The 21,485-nt window shown below is 35.3% G+C and overlaps 1 protein-coding gene across 1 annotated transcript in view; it reads right to left on the bottom strand.

Moving 5' to 3' along the window:
• The window catches only part of jar (Myosin heavy chain 95F jaguar), a 517,008-nt gene extending 500,739 nt beyond the window's left edge, over positions 1–16,269 (bottom strand). The window contains exon 1 of the mRNA XM_090395608.1: positions 16,136–16,269. Within this exon, the coding sequence (XP_090251734.1) occupies positions 16,136–16,249 (114 nt within the window). The 5' untranslated portion in view covers positions 16,250–16,269. The remainder of the gene's footprint in view (positions 1–16,135) is intronic.
• Positions 16,270–21,485: the final 5,216 nt, after the last annotated feature.

Here is a 21,485-nt window from a genome sequence, read left to right as displayed (position 1 = left end):
CAGATTGAACCAAACAAATACCTTAGAATTAAGCCATTTACTGAGGAAAATCATCATCATTGTCAATTTCCTGATGTACCCTACAGGATACTGTGACAGTACTACATAATTAAGTGTATATTATTATTAATTTCCTATAACAATTTTCCTCCAATTTAGTTTAACTGTGGTGTGAGGTTGAGATAAGCATGAATTTGAGATATTTAGTGGGATGTTGTGACCTTGCCTATTCAGTAGAAGTCTGGCAACAAGGAAAAATAGTACCACTGTATAATGGAAAATCCAAGTCAGTAGTAGTGTTAAACCATGGTCTAGCATGTATACATATCAGGTTAATGGTGAAGATGTTAGAGAAGTTGGTTAGAGACAGAATATAAACTTGGATTGATGAGAATAGAATCTTTGGGGTGGGGGGTGAGAGAGAGAGATGGATTATTTACTGGGAGGTTTAGCTTTAGTAACTTGGTTACATTTTATAATAAGGAGACTAGTGTAATGAGCAGATGAGATGCTTGTACAATGATTTTTCCATATTTGTTAAAGCATTTGATGGAGTACCACATGATAAACCTGCTGAAACTGAGAAGTCAAAAGTCAGTTTGGTAGCTTGATGTAACATATGATTTTACACACACACACACACACACACACACACACACACACACACACACACACACACACACACACACACACACACACACACACACACACACCGAGCTGTCGCCAGATTAGATCACACCCTGAGGCAAACAATTAAATATTACCCCTCATGGATGATAAGACAAAAATAAGTAAATCTCCAATTGCCATATTGCTTTTATTACAAGAGAAACATTAATGCAAAACGATTACATAATAATAATAATAATAATTAAATGTTTGCTCTATGGGGATATTGCACAATAAAATTGTTTATAAGCTCTGCTAAATTTAAATTATAAGCTATGTCCACCTCTATCAAAATAGTTGCTAGACCAACTAACCTTTCTTGGGTCATTGCTGTTTGCAAATAATTTTTAATCAGTTTAAGCTTAGAAAACTTCTTTCTGCAGTTGCTACGCTAATAATCCCTGTTAGCGTAGCAACGGCACCTACTGCAATATGGCTGAACGAACGTCCTTATTAAGCCGCCCTGAGACAGGCTGCCTCTATGCTACACTCATAAACGGTACTCCCCCCCCCCACACACACACAAACACAAACTGGCCAAATGAGAAAAAAAATTGGGTGAGGTAAACATATGCTTGCTTTAACCAAAGTCAACTTCTGACATTTGCTAATAGCAACTGTAAATTCTTTCCTTTTAAATCTTAATTTTAATTTTTTTTTGGTTAGATTTGGTCAAATCTAACCAAAGCAGTAGGACCCTCTAACCTCTATTTTTTCTTATCCCAACATCTAGGTCTAAGCAGTTTTCAAACATTTCTGGAAATAACCACTGTGCAACAAATGAATTGCATATGTTCAATACATCTCAAAACAAACATACTGAGCTCTGCTTTTTCTCTCTCACTACTGTTAACATCATAAGGTCTGAATTAGTTCCATTTTCATCATTCAAAGAAAGTGCACTACTCTCGTTTTCCTCTAGGAAAATTTAGGAGATGGTGCTTCTTCTAGGATTATTCATTTTGAAAAATAAGGAATTATAACTTACTTTATGCCAGTGGCGAATTCTCCATGCTTGCTGCGCAAGTTCATTAATTGAGAAAGAAGTAATATTTATTTGTTAATAAATGCATGCATTTATAAGCATTCCATTTAGGCTTTTATTTTTGTAGACAGAAAGCTTGCGTGGCAATTATTGAGCTTTGCGTTGTGTATCGAAGGCCGATGCTTGCTCTTCTAGTCAAAGCTACCTTGGCTTGCTCGGTTGTAGGAGCTTCCAGGTCCTCATAGCAGCACTGTGATTTCATGACGCGCATAACCATTTCACGCCATCTCACTCTGTTGCTTAAACACAGGCCATAGACAGTCAACGTAGCTCTAGCCAGTGAACTTCAGCCAGCCTTTACAAGTGTGCATGTTGCTTGGGAAATTTAAGTTACAACCAACTTTTTATGACGATGTTATTGACCAGTTCATAAAGAAGAGCCGTAGAGTAGAATTTGTATTCAAGTAGCTAAATTGAAAAAGATAGAATAGCATTTCTAAAATAAATGTTGTATTTGTATGATTAAATATATATAAATTTCTAAATATATAGTTTTAAATGGTCAGTAATTCATTATTCCGCTAATCAGACTTCAATCACAACTCTCACTCCCTGAATGATAACAAGAGCAAGCGTGAATTTCAAGACCAGCATTCGCCCCTGCTTTATGCACTAATTTTTAAATAAATCTATGTAATTAGAGCTTTAAGACCTTTGTGACTTCCCAATCAAGTGAAATTCAAATTCAAATTAATGTGTAAATAACTTATATTAACCATTCTTTTCAAATTTGAGAAATAAGTCAGAGATAAAGCCTACAAAACTAAATAATAAAACACACTCTAGATTTATAATCTTTAAATAATAATTATATCCTGAACAAAAGATTTATTAATAAATAAATAAATGTAAAAAAATCAAATTCTGGGGAAGTAACTGGATTGAAAGAAAGCGGAACAATGAGATAAAAGTTTGAGAGATAGAAGGAAAGATAAATTTTATCAGTTTAAGTCAGTTTTGTGATGGGCAACTCACAAAACTGTTGGAAAGGGAAGATTGACAGAAGGTAAGTCTGTAGCTGGAATCTGACCTAATGATTTAATTTTTTTTGGATCTATGGAACAAATCTATGTGAGCTGGAGCTTTAATTTAAGACTTTTTTTAATTTTGACTACATGAAATTAGAAGGTTCAAATCAATGTGCAAATAGATCATGCTTATTAATATTATTATTACTATGAGAGACCTTCAAGAAGTAGAGACTCATCAGTATATAAACAAAAACTTTAAGTCTAAGCAACATTAGTAAATTCATAATGACAGTAACATGGAAATATTGATTTTCACCTAGTTCTGCAAGCAATTCAATTTTGTGTCCATACCCTTGAAAATGTCAAAAGTAATTCTTTTTAAATAAATCAACAATTACTGCCCGCAATGACAAGACTTGTACCAGATATATAATGAGCAGTCATTTAGGAATGAGCAAGACTTGATAAATTATGCAAAACCCTACTTGGCATGAAAAAAAACTTTCTTTGTAAGGATATGTCCCAATAAGTCAATAGAAGTTTAGTGGTGCTGTATCAGTGTTAGAAGAATATATATCCTCTGTGTGAAAACCATTCCAAAAAGACAAACTAATAAATAAAAACAGTAAAAACAAAATTGATTTTTGGGAAATATAATTTATTTCCTTAATTTTTGTTTCTCCCTTTATAATATGCAGTTTTTTCTGCATTTTCTTAAAGTTAAAAAAGATTTTGTTAAGAAATTTATTTTTAATTAAATTATTAAAGTGGGCCTGGTTGGCCGAGTGGTTAGCATATCTGTTCTCCAACCAAAAGGCTGCGGGTTCAAACCCAACATAGGCATGGATGTTTGTGATTGTCTGTGAAAATACTAGTGGTGGTGGATGGTAGATGGCATTGGTGTAGATGATGAAGGTAGTTGCCGTTCATTGTAGTTGGTAGATTGCGTGGTGGAGACAGAGTTGTAGAATAGGTACCCTCTCTTGATGAGTCTTTGGACTCCCTGGAGGTGTCACATAATAATAATAATAATAAAAAACATTTTATTTTGTCTAGCAGCTACTTGCCATAGGCGATTGGGCAAACATATATGTCAAGCCCTGAGAATGGGACATGTGGTACAGTAATTAAATCTAATTTCTTTTGAAATGAATTTCAGAAGAAAATAAGTTAATGTGCTTCTGCAGTGATCCATATAGAGAAGCGATGGAATACTTAAACAAATTTATTTACCAAGATCAGTTGGCTGGCACAAAATGTAACATGAATTGGTGACATAGATTGCTCTGAACTAATCCTTGCTATACTTGAAATCCGTTGCATTCACTAAATTGCAGAATTTTTATTTTTTTAACCATTCATTCATTCTATTTTAATATTTCACTTGTTTATCATGTTCAAACTTTTTATGTATATAGTCATTCTTCACAAAATATTCATTTAATATTCCTTCCCACTATTGGAGAACAAAAATTGCATCTGCTATAATGACATTTTTTTTTCGGACTACTGTAAATAATGTTATACAGAACTTCTATTGCAATTCATTTTTATTCAGACTGGTATGAGAATATACACCACACCAGTTTAATTATTTTTACTGGAGAAACAGGTGAGTATCATTATGCTACAAGGGTGGTCTGAAAAGTTCTTAGCCTTGACCATAAATGGCAACACTATCGGCAAGATTTTTTTTTCTAAGTTGGTACATCTGTCATAAGCATCCATGTGAAATCATTCTATCAAGTAGTTTGTTTTATACAGCTGTGAAGCAAAAGTGTTGTCCATATCCCTTGAAATTAAAAAAGTGAGTATCGTGCAGTTATAAAATTCTTCGTAAAAGAAGGTTTAAAGGCAAAAGATATTCATTCGAAGTTCATAAAAGTTTATGGGCACTCTTCTCCTTCGTTTTCGACAAAGGAGAAGAGTGCCCAATATGGGCTGCCAAGTTTAAATGTGGCCGTACCAGCCTTGAAGCTGATCCACATGAAGGGCATCCAAAAAGTGTAACAACACTGGAATCATTGATCAAGTGCACGATATGGCATTGGATGACCGGTGAGTCAAAGTTCATGAAATTGCTGAGACTATAGGCATTTCAAAAGAATGTGGAGGATATATTTTGCATGAAGAATAGCAAATGAAAAAGCTTTGCACAAGATGGGTGCCATGCTTGCTCACAGCAGATCAAAAATGCACTTGCATGAAAATCTCTGAAATGTGCTTGGAGCATTTTAACAAGAATAAAACTGATTTTGTGTGTCGATTTATTATCATGGATGACACTTCGATTCACCATTACACACCAGAATCCAAACAGCAATCAAAACAGTGGACAGAAGCCGATTGTTCAGCACCAAAGAAGACAAAGTCGGTTCCATCAGCAGGAAAGGTCCTGGCATCGGTGTTTTGGGATGCTCAAGGCATTTTGTTTATTAAATATCTTGAAAAGGGTAAAACAATAACTAGGGAATATTATTCCGATCTTTTAACCAGACTAGATGAAAAAATCGTGAGAAAAGACTCTGTTTGCAGAAGAAAAAAATCATCTTTCATGAGAACAATGCACCTGCCCACAAAGGTGTTTTTGGCAATGGGAAAATTAAGGGATCTACACTATGAATTGTTGGAACATCCACCCTATTCCCTAGATTTGGCTCCCTCTGACTTCTATCTCTTCGCAAAACTAAATCTCTTCCTCGCTTGTCAGCGTTTTTCTTCGAATCAAGAGGTGATTGCAGCTGTAGAGGTATTTTGCAGATCTTACTGAGAACCACTATGGGAACAGGATAATGGAGGTGAAGCAGCGCTGGAATAAATGTATTAGTCTTAAGAGAGATTATTTTGAAAAATAAAAATAATTTTGAAATTATAAATTTGCTTTTTCACTGTTAGGCCAAGAACTTTAGAGACCACACTCATATTTGAACTTAAAACCACTCATGATCAACCTGAGTCTATGGCTCATTTCAATACATCACTATTTTGAAGCTGCCATGTGTATCATTAGACTCAATCTCGGAAGGTTTCTACATAGAATACTTGAATCATCTCATTGTTGACACACACACACACACACACACACACACACACACACACACACACACACACAATGGATTTCACTCACTCTGGTACCATCTTTTTGCCAATAATTTGCTCATTATTTTCTTGTTCAGAATATCATTACAAAGCTTTGGGGGATGATTGTTCTCTTTTGATGTACCCTCTTCCATAATACCCCCTTTATATATATTATCTTAGCAGCTCCTTTCATCTGATATAATCATAATTTACATTGCTATATGCAATGTTTTGCATTCTAGCTAGAGGAACTAGAATGAAGTATAATGCGCTGGTGGAATGGCCACTAAGTAGAGGAGGTGAGGGCTAGTAGGGATAATGGATAAAAGTTTGAAATTTAGAAAAACACTTTCAACAGTTCAAAAAGTCACTGAAAGAACTGCCACCATGTTGATAATTATGTTAAAAATGAAACAAGGCATATACAGAGTGATCAAAATTAAAGTATCTCTGTTTAAAGCCTTGTGGAGAGTGATCCAAATGCTGAAGCAATATCTGAGGGGGAAACAAAAAAAAGAGTTCCAAAATTCACCATCAGGGGTTTTGTAAACAACAAACGTATGGAACATGAATATCATGCAATTCGGCAGGTGCCAGGAGGATTTAAAAAGATCGACATGAGATTTTTCCCTTCATTCTGATTATTAATACTGTCCACAATGATGGCACTAATCTTGCCCCAACGTGCTCTGCTTGTGAAGCTGTACTACCTAAACAATCGCAATGCTGTTGCTGCACTCCACAAATTTTGTCGCCCGAATTAATGTCAATGAGGTCTATTATCTCCATGTGCTGTGCAACAAATGATTAGTCATTTTGAAGAAATGGGATTGTTGGGAGTTAGACCTGGCAGAATGACAGGCAAATGACATTGCTACTGCCATTGTGGAGAAGGTCATGAATAACAACGTTGGTTCCTGCAGTGCACATGCTGTATCAAGACACATGGAGGTACCTTAGACAAACTGTCTGGGAAAATTTTACAGAAAATTCTGCATTTGTACCCATTCAGATAACCCTGATGCAGGAGTTGCACTCACAGGACCTTGAAAGTTGATTGCAATTCACTTTAACATTCCTTGCTTGAGTGGAGTTAGACACTGAGTGGCCATGGATGTTGTTCTGGGAAGATGAGGCTCACTTTCACCTGAACAGAGCTGTGCATATCCACAAAGTCCTGCAGTCACAACTGCTACGTCAGAGTTATCTTGAATGGGCAGAAATGCAGAATCCAATAAATTCTTTTGCATTCACTCTAAGTTACTGTCTGAAGCAGGTTTCGTTTATCACCGGAACATTCCTCTTTGAGGACATTTGCCAGTGGGATCCTGGAGACATAAAATGATGAACAATTTTCTGCAACAGCTACTTCATGGATTCAGTCATTTTCATGAGTGAATCCATGTTCACGATGAACCTCCATGCAGGAGGTTCTTCGTGAACATTTCAGAATGCCCACAGAAGCCAGAGTGATCAGCTGTGCATTTCCTACTTCATGGCTGCCTCATTCACCTGATCTTGTGGCTTCTGCCTTTGCGGATTTTTCAAAGAAAGGTTTATGTTCTCCGTTAGACCACATGGGTTAGATATGTCAGAAACTTTTTTGGCACATCATAACAGTCAACATCTTAGGATCCATTTTATCAATAATTATTTGCAAGAGATAATTGTACATACTTAACTTTCTAATCATCTGGATACCTTTTTTGCAAGAAATCCATCCTCAGTATGGTATTACTGAAACTTAAAACAAAGCTAGAACCATTGTTCAGATACTGGTCTCTCCAATGAAAGTCACATTCAGAAGATTTTTAGTCTATGCTTTCCCTCCTCTACAAAATAAACAAACCTCTCTTCCACAAAATTGCATGTGCACACACACAAAAAAAAAATTCCATCAACATCCTTTATATACAGGACAATTCAATAAAAAATTTCATGTGTTCTCAAAAGAGAATATTCAAACATCTTTCAACTCTCACTAAAAATTAGCTTATCCATTCAACCAAAGATCCTCTCCTTCACCTAGAACATCGGTTCCCAACTGGTGATACGCACATATCCCCGGGGGGTACATGCTAGGCCGTTCAGGGGTACACGAAAAATAATCTGTAATGACAGAAAAGTATAGTAAACAAAATACAAAATGTTAGTTATGGAACGATAAATGTTAAGTTTGAATCACCACTGATGGAGACACTTCAAAACTAGCTCACATTAGCGAAAGATGATTGGTGAGGGCATGGCTATGAGTCCCTTCCCCAAACCACTCTTGTACCAATCATTACACACAGTTCATGCATCACTTCTGTCACCCATCCTCCTTTCCAGAACAATCGCATTACTAAGAAATGACCTTTGTGATAACGAACCTTCCACTGACTAAGTGCATCAAAGCAAGCTCAACGATCTCACCAACAATGTTTCAATCGGCTAGTGATCTGTATACCAATTATTACAGACTTTTCAGATAACACAAATAAATATTATTAATAATAAAAAATCAAAAGTTTGTTAAATACTTGATCATCATTATCAATATTTAACATGAAGTGAAGCTATACTTATTTCTGTGTTATGAATATTGTAAAATTAAATCTGTGGTTTGTACTTTTAGTGTAGTTATTTTCCTTTCCCAACTCATTACCTCATTTCCACTATTTTACATTAAGATGTAATGTAAAATAGTGGAAATGGAAATGAGCTACAGTTATATGGTGTCAATGGGGCATTATATCAAGCAACACTTAGTCTTTATTTGAGTTGTAAGTCAGCAGTTAGAGTTGACAGGAAGATGGTTTAATGTTAAATCTGGTGTGAGACAAGGATGTACATTATCCCCTCTGTTATTCATTATCTATATGGATCACATTATGAATGAAAGTGGTATTAAACATGATATCAAATTTGGAGATGTTAATGTCAGCTCTTTGCTTTATGTGGATGATGTTATTCTTCTAAATAAATCCGTTACAAGTCTGCAAGATTCTCTGACGAAATTGAATAACTGTTGTTATAGATATGGTATGAAGGTCAGCAATAAAAAGACAAAGACAATGAAAATAGGCAGAATCACTGAAATTGTCAACTGTGTTGTGAATGGAGAACCTGTGGAACAAGTAAAACATTTCAGCTACTTAGGCATGATTTTTACTGAAGATGGTAAAATAAATATAGAAATAGACAACAGAATCAGCAAAGCTGGTATGGTGGGAAGTCAATTGAATAAATTCATATGGAATAAGAGAGAAATTAGTCGGAACACTAAATTAGCTGTATACAAGACAGTGTTCAAACCAGTTTTAACTTATGGATCTGAGAGCTGGGTCAGAAGTAAAACACTTGACCAAAGACTAGAGACTGCAGATATGAGAGTCCTGAGAAAGATTATGGGCGTGAACAGATGGCATCAATGGCAATATCATATTAAAAATGAGGATATTAGGAAAGAACTTGACATTGTCAGCATCCAGGAATGTGTTAGCAGAGCCAATCTCAGGTGGTATAGTCACTTAAATAGAATGGGCGAGGAAAGATTAGCAAAACGTGTTCTCTGCCAGGTTGGTAGGAAAACGACCCAAAGGAAGACCAAGATATAGGTGGATCGATACGGTACAAAGTGCCTTAGACGATAGAAATATAAAATCTGATAATGTTGGAGTCATGACAAGTCACAGACTGGAAAATTGTAGATAGGAAGTTAGTAATGATGCAATTTTTTTCATGTGTTACTATCATATCCTGTACACCCCTTGAGAGTACATTGCAGTAATTTGATGATGATGATAAATTTGGTATGAAAATCAGCATGAAAAAGACAAAGACAAAGAAAATAGGCAGAAACAATGAAAACATCAACTCCATCCTTCTATAGGTTCTACATGGAGAACCTATAGAAGAAGTAAAATATTTCGATTATTTAGGCACAATTTTTAGTGAAGATAGCAAATTAAACTTGGAAGTAGACAGCAGAATTAGCAAAGCTGTTATGGTAGGAAATTGACTGAATAAATTTATATGTAATAAGAGAGAGAGAGATTAGTCAAAACACTAAACTAGCTGTATATAAGACAGTGTTCAAACCAATTTTAACTTATGGATCCAAAACTCTTGATCAAAGACTGGAGACCACAGATACGAGAGTCCTGAGGAAAGATTAAGGGACCAATGGAAGTATCATATTATGAATTAGGAAAGAACCTGACACTGTTAGCAATCAAAAATGTGTTAGGAGAGCTAATCTCAGGTAATATGGCCACTTAAACAGAATGGGAGAGGAAAGATTAGCAAAACAAGTGTTCTTTGCTAGGTTGGGAAATGCAGAGGAAGACCAAGATGTAGGTGGACTGATATAGCAAACAGTGCCTTAGAAGATGGAAATAAAAGATCTAATACTTCTGGAATGTTGATAGATAACAGGCTAATCTCGAGGAAAATTGTTTATAGGAAAGCACTAATGATGCAACTTTTCATGTAGTAATGTCATAAGATCCAGTGCACCTTCCTCCCGATGGTATATGTCAGGAATTTGATGACGGTGATACACAAATTTCTTGTACAAGTATGTAAAAAATAAGCAAAATGTGCATGAAAAATTTTATTAAAAATTTTTATATAGTAGATCTGTAAAAAAGTTTTATATAGCAAATATCTCAATAATAGTGAAAAATGTAAATTTCATTAAATAACTAAGCTTATTTGTATATTTTGGCAAACGTAAAAAAATACTGAACTCCCTTAGTTCTGATATCAGTAGATCATACTATGAATGATATAAGGTATCCATCCATCGTGGGTAATCAGGTACACTCCGTGGTGACTGTTTTTCAAATGGTACAGGTATATTCAAGCAGTATAAAGCAACACTTCCAAGTGTTACCATAGTAGCTGAATTTACCAGATTTAAAAGAATCCTCACAATCTATGGGAAGCATTTCTAAAAATGGGATATAGCATACCTCCTGCAATGTTCAAAAGTCTTATAGAGTTCGTCATACTGCATTGTGGGTGGTCATAATATGCCATAAATGGTCCCTTCTCCTTTTAGTATGTGCGGTTAGACTAGTGGCTATGCACTTTGCAACCATATGCCTGGGAAAGAAGTGTCCTGGGTTCGATTCCGGTTATCGACATGAGGAGCTTAAGGATCTTTCTCAGAAATAGCCAAGTTAGCCGGTCTTGGGCATGGCCAGCAGGGGTTTTTCTCTCAAGTTTATGTGGAGTTTTTCTTCCTGCAAGCAGGCAAACTGGCCCCGTGAACACACACTCACAGCTACAGCCATGAAATACACCGGGAGGTATAGGGCTAGTCACCTTTTCCTCGGGACAGGTACGACTTAGAAGGGCTTAAAATGGTCCCCCTTCTACACTCAAATCTTTACCAAGCATTCACAAATTCAACCTATTCTTCCTAAACATTCTAGACATCATAATGTTTGCAAACATTGCATAATGTTTGCAATCATTGTTTGTCTACTCAGTTCCCCAATATCTATCAAGTTCTAGGTTCATGTTTTTTGCTCTCACTACTCCCAACAATACTAGTAAATCCTGTTCCACATCAGATTTTGCCTCTTAAGTTGCCTGTGACAAGCATTTCCTGCCCCTTTCATTCCTATCTTAATAATAGATAGTGAAAAATGTAAATTTTATTAAATAACTAAGCTTATTTGTATATTTTAGCAAACAGTAAAAAAATACTGAACTCCCCTTAGTGTTCTGATATCAGTAGATCATACTATGAATGATATAAGGCAGGGGTTCCCAACCCTATGCCCGCAGGCACCATGGCGCCCATCGACCAATTTGTGTGTGCCTGCCGCTGTTCAACCGTGTGCCGTATAGTTTGAAATAATCACGCAACAATTCATGACATGCTATATGACGCATGCGTTAATGACACACGACGAGTATTAAATGCATACAATGTAAAGTAAACGTGCATTCGAAGTTGTTCATTCCAGTTTAAGAACTGGAATATCATCATATTCTCCTAATTATGAACTAACTTACATATATATATTTAAATTTTTATATAACGTAAACTTTTAAGTAATAAAACATTTGATTATAATGTAAACTTTATATGTATTCATTTAACAAACAAATTCAAAAAATTTGCTTGAAAAAAATAGATGGTGCCCGTTGCCCTATTGGTATTTTAGAATGTGCTCTAAGAAACAAACAGGTTGGGAACCCCTGACATAAGGTATCCATTATATACCTTATAATGGATACCTCTGATATCCTATCACTTTTTCTCGCAAATATCTTGCACATAAATTCATTCTTCAGTTTGCTGTCTACAGATTTCATTTAATGTAGTTTCAGTCCAATTTACTCCATGCAAATTTCTCCAATTTCCATTCGCCTTTTCATAACTTAAACTGTTACTTTTGTTCCTGCTTACTTTTTTCTCTCACTACTCTCAATCCATCTGTAAGTATGTTGCTCCCCCAACAACAAGCCAACTGGCTATAGTATTCTTAGAAATTACTTTTCAACATGCTAACTGGACCTCACTTCAATTCTGAATTCCTATTCAAAGCCGCTTTCTAAATAAAGATACATATCTAGAAGGCTGTAACAAAGTGAGCAATAGCTATTCAATATTATACTAATTTTGTCAATATCATACAGGTATCCCTTGATTAACGTGATTAATGCGTATATCAAAGTTGCGTTAATCAAATATAATAATCAATGATAAAATTACAATTAATCCATGAATACAAAGTAAATGTTTAATAAATGCTTGTACCTACATTAGTTACAATTTTTTTATCAAAAAAAAGTTATCAAGAGTCATTTAAACAGGTTTATTTTTTTTTTATCAGCTTAAATTCTATGACAACAAGCAAAATGACTCTCTAGACCAGGGTTTCCCAAATTGTGTTCCGCGGAAAGTGAATAAGTGTTCTGTGATGTCAGTGACCAAGCCATGTATTTTTAAACATGGAAGTAATTCGGGAAAGGGTTTATGACCAGCGATAAAAATTGCCCATACAAGCCGATTACAACAATGGGTGGCATATGCTCTGTTCCCAAAATTGAACGAAATGACATCTGTGTCGCAAATGTTAGTGACCAATCAGCAAGGAAGTATAAAGAAAATTTTTCCACTGAAATTGAAGATCAAGGTAGTCTGTATCCGGTTCTCAAATCTAGTAATACTGAATACTTTCTTCGCAAGTTCGTATTGTAGGGTGAAAGTGCTTGTTTCGAAACTGTAGTGCCATGATTTTTTAAAAGTAATAGGTCTACAGATTTAAATTTTAATATGAATGGACTTTGTTTAATTTTGGTTAAGAAATCTCTTATTTAAGGTGTTTGTGATGCAATAGATAGCGATTCATCCACCTCCAGCCTACAAAGTGATTTCCAGCAGGATGTACAAAAGGAGGGGAAAACTACCAGCACACAGGAGAAAAAATCTGCATTCACTCGTAAGTATTTATAATAATATTATAAATTTTTGGTGATCAGAATGGGATATGTCAATGAAAATCAGCACAAATTAATTTAATGATGTTGGCCTGAGGAAACTACAATAAGTTACAAGATTTCATTAGTCCAGTGATTGATAACTGATTTAAATGCACAGTGGAACCTTGGTTGTCGAACATAATTTGTTCCTAAAGGATGTTCGGAAACTGATTTGTTTGAAAACTCAAACCATTTTCCAATAAGAATTAATGTAAAATGGATTAATCCATTCCTGAACCCCAGATGATTGCTTATAAAAACCTTTATAACTGTACTTCATCCATAAAATCGTATATAAAAATAATGAAAATGCATAAAATCTTACACAAAGAGAACAAACACAATAAATAGATAAAATATAAATGAAAATTTATCGCCTCTTTATTTTTGAGTATTGTACAGATTGTTGATTTCGCCATACCAAACTGCATAGCAAGATCCGAGACACGAACGTCATTTTCATGTTTGGATATGATTTTTTTTTTCACCTCTATCGTGGTTCTAACAACTTTTCTTTTCGCTTTGATGCTATCACTATCCTTCTTAGGCCCCATGGTAGCTTATTTAATAATAATTTATAAAGAAACAATAAAACACAAAGAAAATCAAGAAAAGGGCACTGCAAATTCGAGCAGGTGTCTGCACTGAGCAGAGGGTACGGATAAACTGATGCTCTCCTGCAGTAATCTCAGTCTGCAGAGTACGTGGTTGCCGGTTTGCCTGTTCAGGAACCGGTGCGCTTTTTGTTTGGAAAATATGTTCAGGAACCGGTTTGTTCAAGATGAGAGTCATTCGGGAACCGAGGTTCCACTGTAATCTTATGTTTGTCAACATGTCACACCGTATACACAAGTGTACTAATACTCTTTATGATTATGCCATAATTAATTAGTAATACATTACAAAATAACCAAGGTGTTCCGTGAAAATTTCAGGATTTGTGAAGTGTTCCATCGTAGGTAAAATCTGCTCTAGACCTTGACAAACAATTATTCAATTAACATCTGGATCCATATCCATTACTTGCTGCTTAAGAGATTTTAAACTGTGAAATATTCCATCCAGTTCTTTGATTGTTATCTCCTTTGGAAACTCATCTTCACATGCACGTTGTTCAATTTCAAGAAGATTGTTGTCACTGAAATCTTTTGAATTTGAATCCAATAATTCTGTAACATCTTCTGCATCAACACCATTAAAACCAAGGTCTTCATTAATTGCAACGATTTCTTCAACCATGCTGTTCAACACTGAAAACCACCTAAGTCATTAGTACATTCTGGCAAAAAGTTTTCCCAACAGCTCTCATGCAGCTAGAAGACACTTGTTCCCACGAGTCATGAATGTTTTCTACTGCATGTTTAATGTTAAAATTTTTCCAAAATTATTGGAGCATAATCGCATTTTCTCCCGTTGTTGTTTCTACTGTCCTTGAGAATGCCTTTTTAAGAAAATAGGCTTTGAAAGTTGCAATGATATCCATGGGTTGTAGTAATGGTGTTCTATTTGGTAGAAAGAATAACTTTCACATTCTCACACAGATCATTAAGAGAATTTGAATGACAAGGTGTGTTATCTAAAAGCAAAAGAACTTTGAAAGCTATTTCTTATTAAGTTATTTCTCTTGCAATAAGCTTCAAATGCCCAACAAAAATAAGACTTAAACCAATCTTCGAACAGGCTTTGGGTAACCCAAGCTTTCTTATTTGCCCACCAAATTACAGGTAAAGAGTTCTTGTTACATTTTAAAGCTCTTGGGTTCTGAGTTCGATAGACAAGCAGCAGCTTCAATTTAAAATTTCCATTAGCATTCCCATAACATTTAAGCGATCTTTCGATACTTTACAGCCAGGCTGCGATGCTGCTTTTTTTTTTATATAAAAGTTCTAGATGGCATTTTTTTCCAATAGAGACCAGAAATTATTACTGCAGAAAATTATTACAATTAATTGTAATAATTTTCTGCAGCTCAGCGGGACATGTAAATGCAGCATCTTCATTGGAACTTGCAGCTTCATCTGTTAATTTCACATTCTTTAGTCCAACCCTAGATTTAAAATTTTCAAGCCAGCCTTTACTAGCTGCGAATTTTGAATTGTCTTCTTTATATTTATCTCTAAGTCTTGAAAAAAGGCTTAGAGTTTTGGCCATGATATTATAGGCACTAATTGGAATTGTCTTTGGATTGCAGTCTTCCAGTCAAATAATCAACAGATCTTCCATTTCAACCATTATAGCACTTCAGTTATGCAATGCACACGTAACTTGTAGATGTAGATGAAACTTTACTTTGCTTGCAATACTCATCAGTTTGGATAAAATGGTCTGTACTGTAGACTCATTAAAACCAAATTCACTTGCAATCTTACTTTTACTTTCACCATGTTTAAATCTTTTAATTATATCAAGATTTGTATCTAAGGATATTACTTTCCTCCTCTTTTTTTCACTTAATGACCCGGTTGTGGGATTGCTTTTATTCTTCGACGTGATTAGTGGGCTGTAAAATTTACTCGGAACGTAATTTGTAAATACAGCAGAACAATTGAACTTGTAATGCGTCTACTCTTAATGCTAATGACATCATCATGATCACGACTTTCTTTCTCTCGGCCAGGAAACACTCCTTGAGGCTTGCACATTTTTGCCCGGTAAATTTAAAGGTGCGTTAATTAAAACTCTTGCCGAGCATAGAAAGGGATTGTCCAAATAAATTTCACTGCATTAATCAAATCCCGTGTTAAGCAAGGGATACTTGTAGTGTATGGTATATAGTATATATTATTATTAGTTATACTGTAGAAAATAAAGAATAACTTGCATAGCAACTGAAGAAAAAAAAATTAATAAAAAATAAAAAAAAATTAAGGATTCAAATTGATACCTGACTAGGATCATCATTTAACTGAACAGTAACAGTATCTCCTCCAATATCAATAACTTTTCCTAATCTGAAGCCATGTGTGATGTCTGGAGCCCATACTTTCAATGTCTCCATTTTTTACTCTAAAAAATAAATAAATAAATAAATAATAATAATATACACAAAATACTTAAAATAACATCCACCTCACATTTTCCAAAACATAACAAACTGGTCATCTCTGCCAAATGATCAATAAAGAGTAGCTGCTAACTTGGCATTGCATTCACTGTTGGTTGGCATATGATAAGTTAGCCATATAATTTGCAGTATATGTCAAGATATTTTTCATTTATATATACATATACAATAAATATACAAGTTCATTTGTATATTTATTTTCCTAAAGAATTTATTTCAAACCTGATACTGCATATTCTTTCTCCTCAGAAATTAGTTTCTACTTTTATATAAAACTCTTGAGATTATCATATCACTGCAAATGCTGTGGTGAAAGCATAAGAGAGTGTGCCTGGAACAGTTTGTTGCCTATCTCCCAGTTTGAGAGTGTGATGATATGATATTTGAACAGGTAGATTTTGAATATGAATTCTGAACTGGGATTTAAATTAGGCCAGTGTAACAGGGTTTCAAAACTTTCTTTGAAAAGAAGATGTCCATATTTAAAACTTCTTCTATGGAGAAGGTGAACAGAGTATCCTCATTCCAAATGATACTGTGTTCAACTTCAATAGGATGATTATTACCCCAAGACCTAAGAATCAAAGACTCATCAGGGAGGTCCTTTTATCACACACCTCATCATACCGTGTCTTAAACACACTCAAAACTCCTTGCGGACACCACACTCTCAGGCAAGGCATTCCAATCATTCACAGCTCTGCACGAAAAAACCTGCCTTTCACTCCCCTACTCACACCCTCTTTATACAGTTTCCAGGGATGACCTCTGGTTCTCTCCTGATCTCCCACTATTCCCTGTAGAACTTCTCCACGTTGATCCTATAACAAAACCCCTTAGCAAATTGTGAGGGTGATAATGGATAAGAGATCCTTATCCACTATCACCCTCAGATCTCTTATTTCCTCTACCTCCAACAATATATTCTCACCAAGCATAAATTCTGCATCCCACCTTTGTTTTCCAAATTTTAAAACCTTACATCCTTTCTTTTAAGGCTTACATGATGATCCGAATGCATTTTTGAAAATTATGAAGACAACTACCATGTTTGAATAAAAACTTTAATTTCATATAACTAAAATCTTATTTTAGTTATATTAAACTAATGTTTTTATTCAAACACGGTAGTTGTCTCCATAATTTTCAAAAATGCATTAAAACCTTACATTTTGCAACATTGAACTCGCATCCCCATTTCCGTGCCCAATCACTCAATTTATTCAAGTCTTCTTGCAAGGCCACAACATCGTCACTATCTTCATGGGTCGTCCCAACTTTGCATCATCTGCAAACAACTGAATATCTCCATCCCAATCTTCGCAAATATCATTAATATACAAGTCAAACAGTAATGGCCCAAAAACAGACCCCTGAGGCACTCCACTAGTGACTTTCTTTTCCTGGATATCGCACCCCCATACACAACTTGTTCATACTTATCAGATAGCCAGTCTCCAATCGAATGTACTAATCAATATCCAACCCCCATCTGCTCTAGTTTGACTGTCAACTTATCATGAGGTACTCTATCAAAAGCCTTTGTGAAATCCAAGTATATTACTGTGTATCCTTCTCCTCTGTCCAAGGAAGCAGTCACTTTATTGTAATAAGTAAGTAGATTACTAAAACACGACTTCCCTTTAGCAAATCCATGCTGTCCATCAAAGATAATACCATTGCTGTCAACCCAACTCTGGATCCTAGTTCTCACAAGCTTCTTCAACAACTTAACCACAACACCTGACACACAGATAAGCCTATAGTTTGATGCTTGAGTTCGATCACCTCCTTTATGAAGTGGCACAATCTTGCCCTCCTTCCACTCCTTAGGAACTTGACCAAGTGCAAGACTAGTATTAAAAAAATATGTCAAGGCAGGTGTCAACTCCCTGGCACATTCCTTCAGAATATGCAGTGATATATTATCAAGTCACACAGCTTATTTACATCTAGTTTACTCAACTCCCCAAACACCTCTTGCTCACTTACAGTAAGTCTCTTCTCCCCATCATCAACTGCTCTCAATCTCTCCATGAAGTCACATTCACAAGATTGAAAGATTTTTATGAACTGCTCATTTAGTATCTCCACCACACATTCTGCAACAGCTGTCTTTATACCATTTTCTCCAATCAATGTCATCCTTCCATAATCATTCTTTCTTTTGCTGGCTACATATCGAAAGAACTCCCTAGGATTCTTTTTGGCTTCATTAGCTAACTGCTGTTCATACTTCTCTTTAGCTACTCTCACCAACCAAGTCACCCTCCTTGCCTGGTCTTTGTAGATCTCATGAAATTAGTTACTTCCACTTCTCTTATGCTGCCTCCACAATGCCCTTTTTCTCTGTATCGCATGCTTAATCCGAAAATTAATGGTCTCTAACCTATCACATTCCTCACTGCCAGGAAGCAAACATGCCACAAGTTATGGTATAGTATAAAATGTAGTCATTAAATGAAGGCAGACTTGGCAGTATGGTTATTTAAACACAATAAGAGAGGAAAGGCAACAAAAATAGGTCTTTTGTCAGGATAGCAGGAAAAACGACCTATTAGAAGACCAAGATATAGATGGATTGATACAGTAAGAGGTGTCTTAAAAGACTGAAATATAAGATATCACAATATTGGAGTTACGACAAATAACAGATTAATTTAGAGGAAAATTGTCAATAGAATGTTAGTATATAGAAAGTCAAGGGTAATATTCCTTGGGATAAATAGTAATAGGAAGGCTGTTCCAAAGAAAAGAAACAGATGGAATATAGAAAGAAGATGAAAAGAGGGTTGTTTCAATCTCTTTGGAGTTAGAGTGTATATTGATGTTGTCCAGTGAAATATCTGTTTCTTAAACGATATCAGGAAAAAACAGAGGAATGATAGTGTCCAGTTCTGTGGATAAATATCCATAAAAGCGCCTATGAAAGACAATCAGCAAGCGACTGGACTGGAGAGAGATTGTGAGAGAAGATGGGGGGGGGGGGGGAGTTGTCTATGAAGTAGTTTGTCCTCTTCTATATACAATTAAAAATATTCTTGCAGGAGAGGGAGGGAGCACCACACCAAATGTGAGAAAAAATATTCTCAAGTTGGTAAGGATTTGGGATGAATAATTTATTAGGAGTTGAAAATGACAGAAGTACTATTTAAAACAAAAAAGAAGAGTACCAAGTTTTTTTTACAGGCTGAGGAGGCCATGGAATACATTTATGTCAGGATAAGCTGGCTGTTCAATTTCCTTTCAATAAGAGCCTTCCCAATAATGGAAAACTCATTTTGAAAGGAAATTGAAACATTATCAAAAGCAAGAGGGGATGATGTAGAACCTTTCTAATATACCTGAAATAAAACAGGGATGAGTTTTATTAAAATTAATGAGATATTCAGAACTCCACAAAAAAAAAAGGTCAGAAGATCAGAATTTAGAATTGTAAAGATTTCTGAATTATCATCATCATTATTTGGACCTCCATGGAGTCCCAAGACATCATGGGAACCATCTTAGTAGTATAAACACTATTGTATCACTTATTAAACCCATTCCCTGTCTGCATACTCACCACTATCAGGCAATATTTTTCAAGGTCCAACTACCCTCCATGCAAAAAACCCACTTCTCACCCTCTTGGTCTCTACCTCCTTTCACAACTTCCAGGGATGGCATATTGTCCTAGTTCCTCCTCCTTATTCTACTATACGAGGGTGGCCTGAAAGTTCTCGGCCTCGACCATAGATGGCAACACTATCGGCACGATTTTTTTTTCTAAGTTGGTACATCTGTCATAAGCATCCATGTGAAATTCCAAGTCATTCTATCAAGTAGTTTGTTTTATACAGCTGTCTGAAGCAAAAGTGTTGTCTGTATCCCTTGAAATGGATAAAATTGAGTATCGTAAGGTTATAAAATTCTTTGTAAAAGAAGGTTTAACACCAAATGAAATTCATTCGAAGTTCATAAAAGTTTATGGGCACTCTTCTCTTTCATTTTCGACAATTAAGAAATGGGCTGCGAAGTTTAAACGTGGCAGTACCACCCTAATGACTTCACATCAATTGCCTTGGTATCACATAATGCAAAGCACACACACACACCCTTTCAAATGTGTATAATGCTATTCATTTTGGGAAGGTTCACTACTCATGATACCTTTTTCGATTTATACTGAGGTCTTGTCAGTGGAAGAGATACCAACGATAAAGTAATGCAAAAGTCATATATTTCCCATATATAAGTAGTCAAAATGTTTCACATCTTATTATTAAAATATTCTGAAATAGATGTTGAAGTAATATATACAAAAGGAAAGAGCAACTTTAAGAACAGAGCCTTGTGGAACAAACATTAGTTTGAGGATAAAGATATATCCAACATTGTACACAATATATATATCCTTGATGCCTGTAAAACACTGAAATGCTTTGCAGACAACAAGAGCAACCACTTCAAATTCCAAAAATTTTTCCATGGTATATATCCAATGGTGGCCAACATAAGAAGAAAGATTCCTTATTGATCAGCAGTGGAAGAATTCATACTGGTAACTGTTTATTGGTTGAGAGGATTCAAAGTAGCTTAGAAATTATGTATTACTTTTTTTTTTCTCTATTACTTTAGAACTGAAGCGACTGAAATGGGAGGTGATTTGATGGCAAATATTTGTTTCCTTTTTTCCAAATGAGTTGAATATGGGCTTAATTTCAGTTGCTTAACAGATACCACCAGAACAGGAGAGTATAAACAAATGAAGCAGAACAGGAGTCAACTCTGAAGCAGAAAAACTTCAGTACAACTGAAGAAATGCCATCAGGACCATGAGACGAGACTTTTTTTTTCTTGGTGAAAAATCAGAGAGACAATTACCGTATTTGCCGGTGTATAAGACGCACCCCCTTTTTTGTACACATTTTTTAAGAAAAAAAACTTCATCACTGAATATTATAATGAATTTACAGTATTTCAAATATAAAGTAACAAGTAGGTCTACTTTCAAACAAATACCTAATCTAACTAAGAAAGAGTCTCATCTTTTAATCTTCTTCATGAAAACCCAGAAATTCATCTCCAGAGCTAAATGAAGAGACACTTGAAACATCTTCTAAATCAGAATCTGAGTCCTCATACAACAAATTGTCCTCTGTATTATCTAGTACATTACTAATGCCAC

This window comes from Typopeltis vanoorti, chromosome 7 (assembly GCF_054136105.1).
Source record: "Typopeltis vanoorti isolate ZY-2024b chromosome 7, IOZ_Tvanoo_1.0, whole genome shotgun sequence".
NCBI lineage: Eukaryota > Metazoa > Arthropoda > Arachnida > Uropygi > Thelyphonidae > Typopeltis > Typopeltis vanoorti.
Note: the sequence above shows the minus strand (reverse complement) of the source record. Positions and strands in the feature narration are given on the sequence as shown.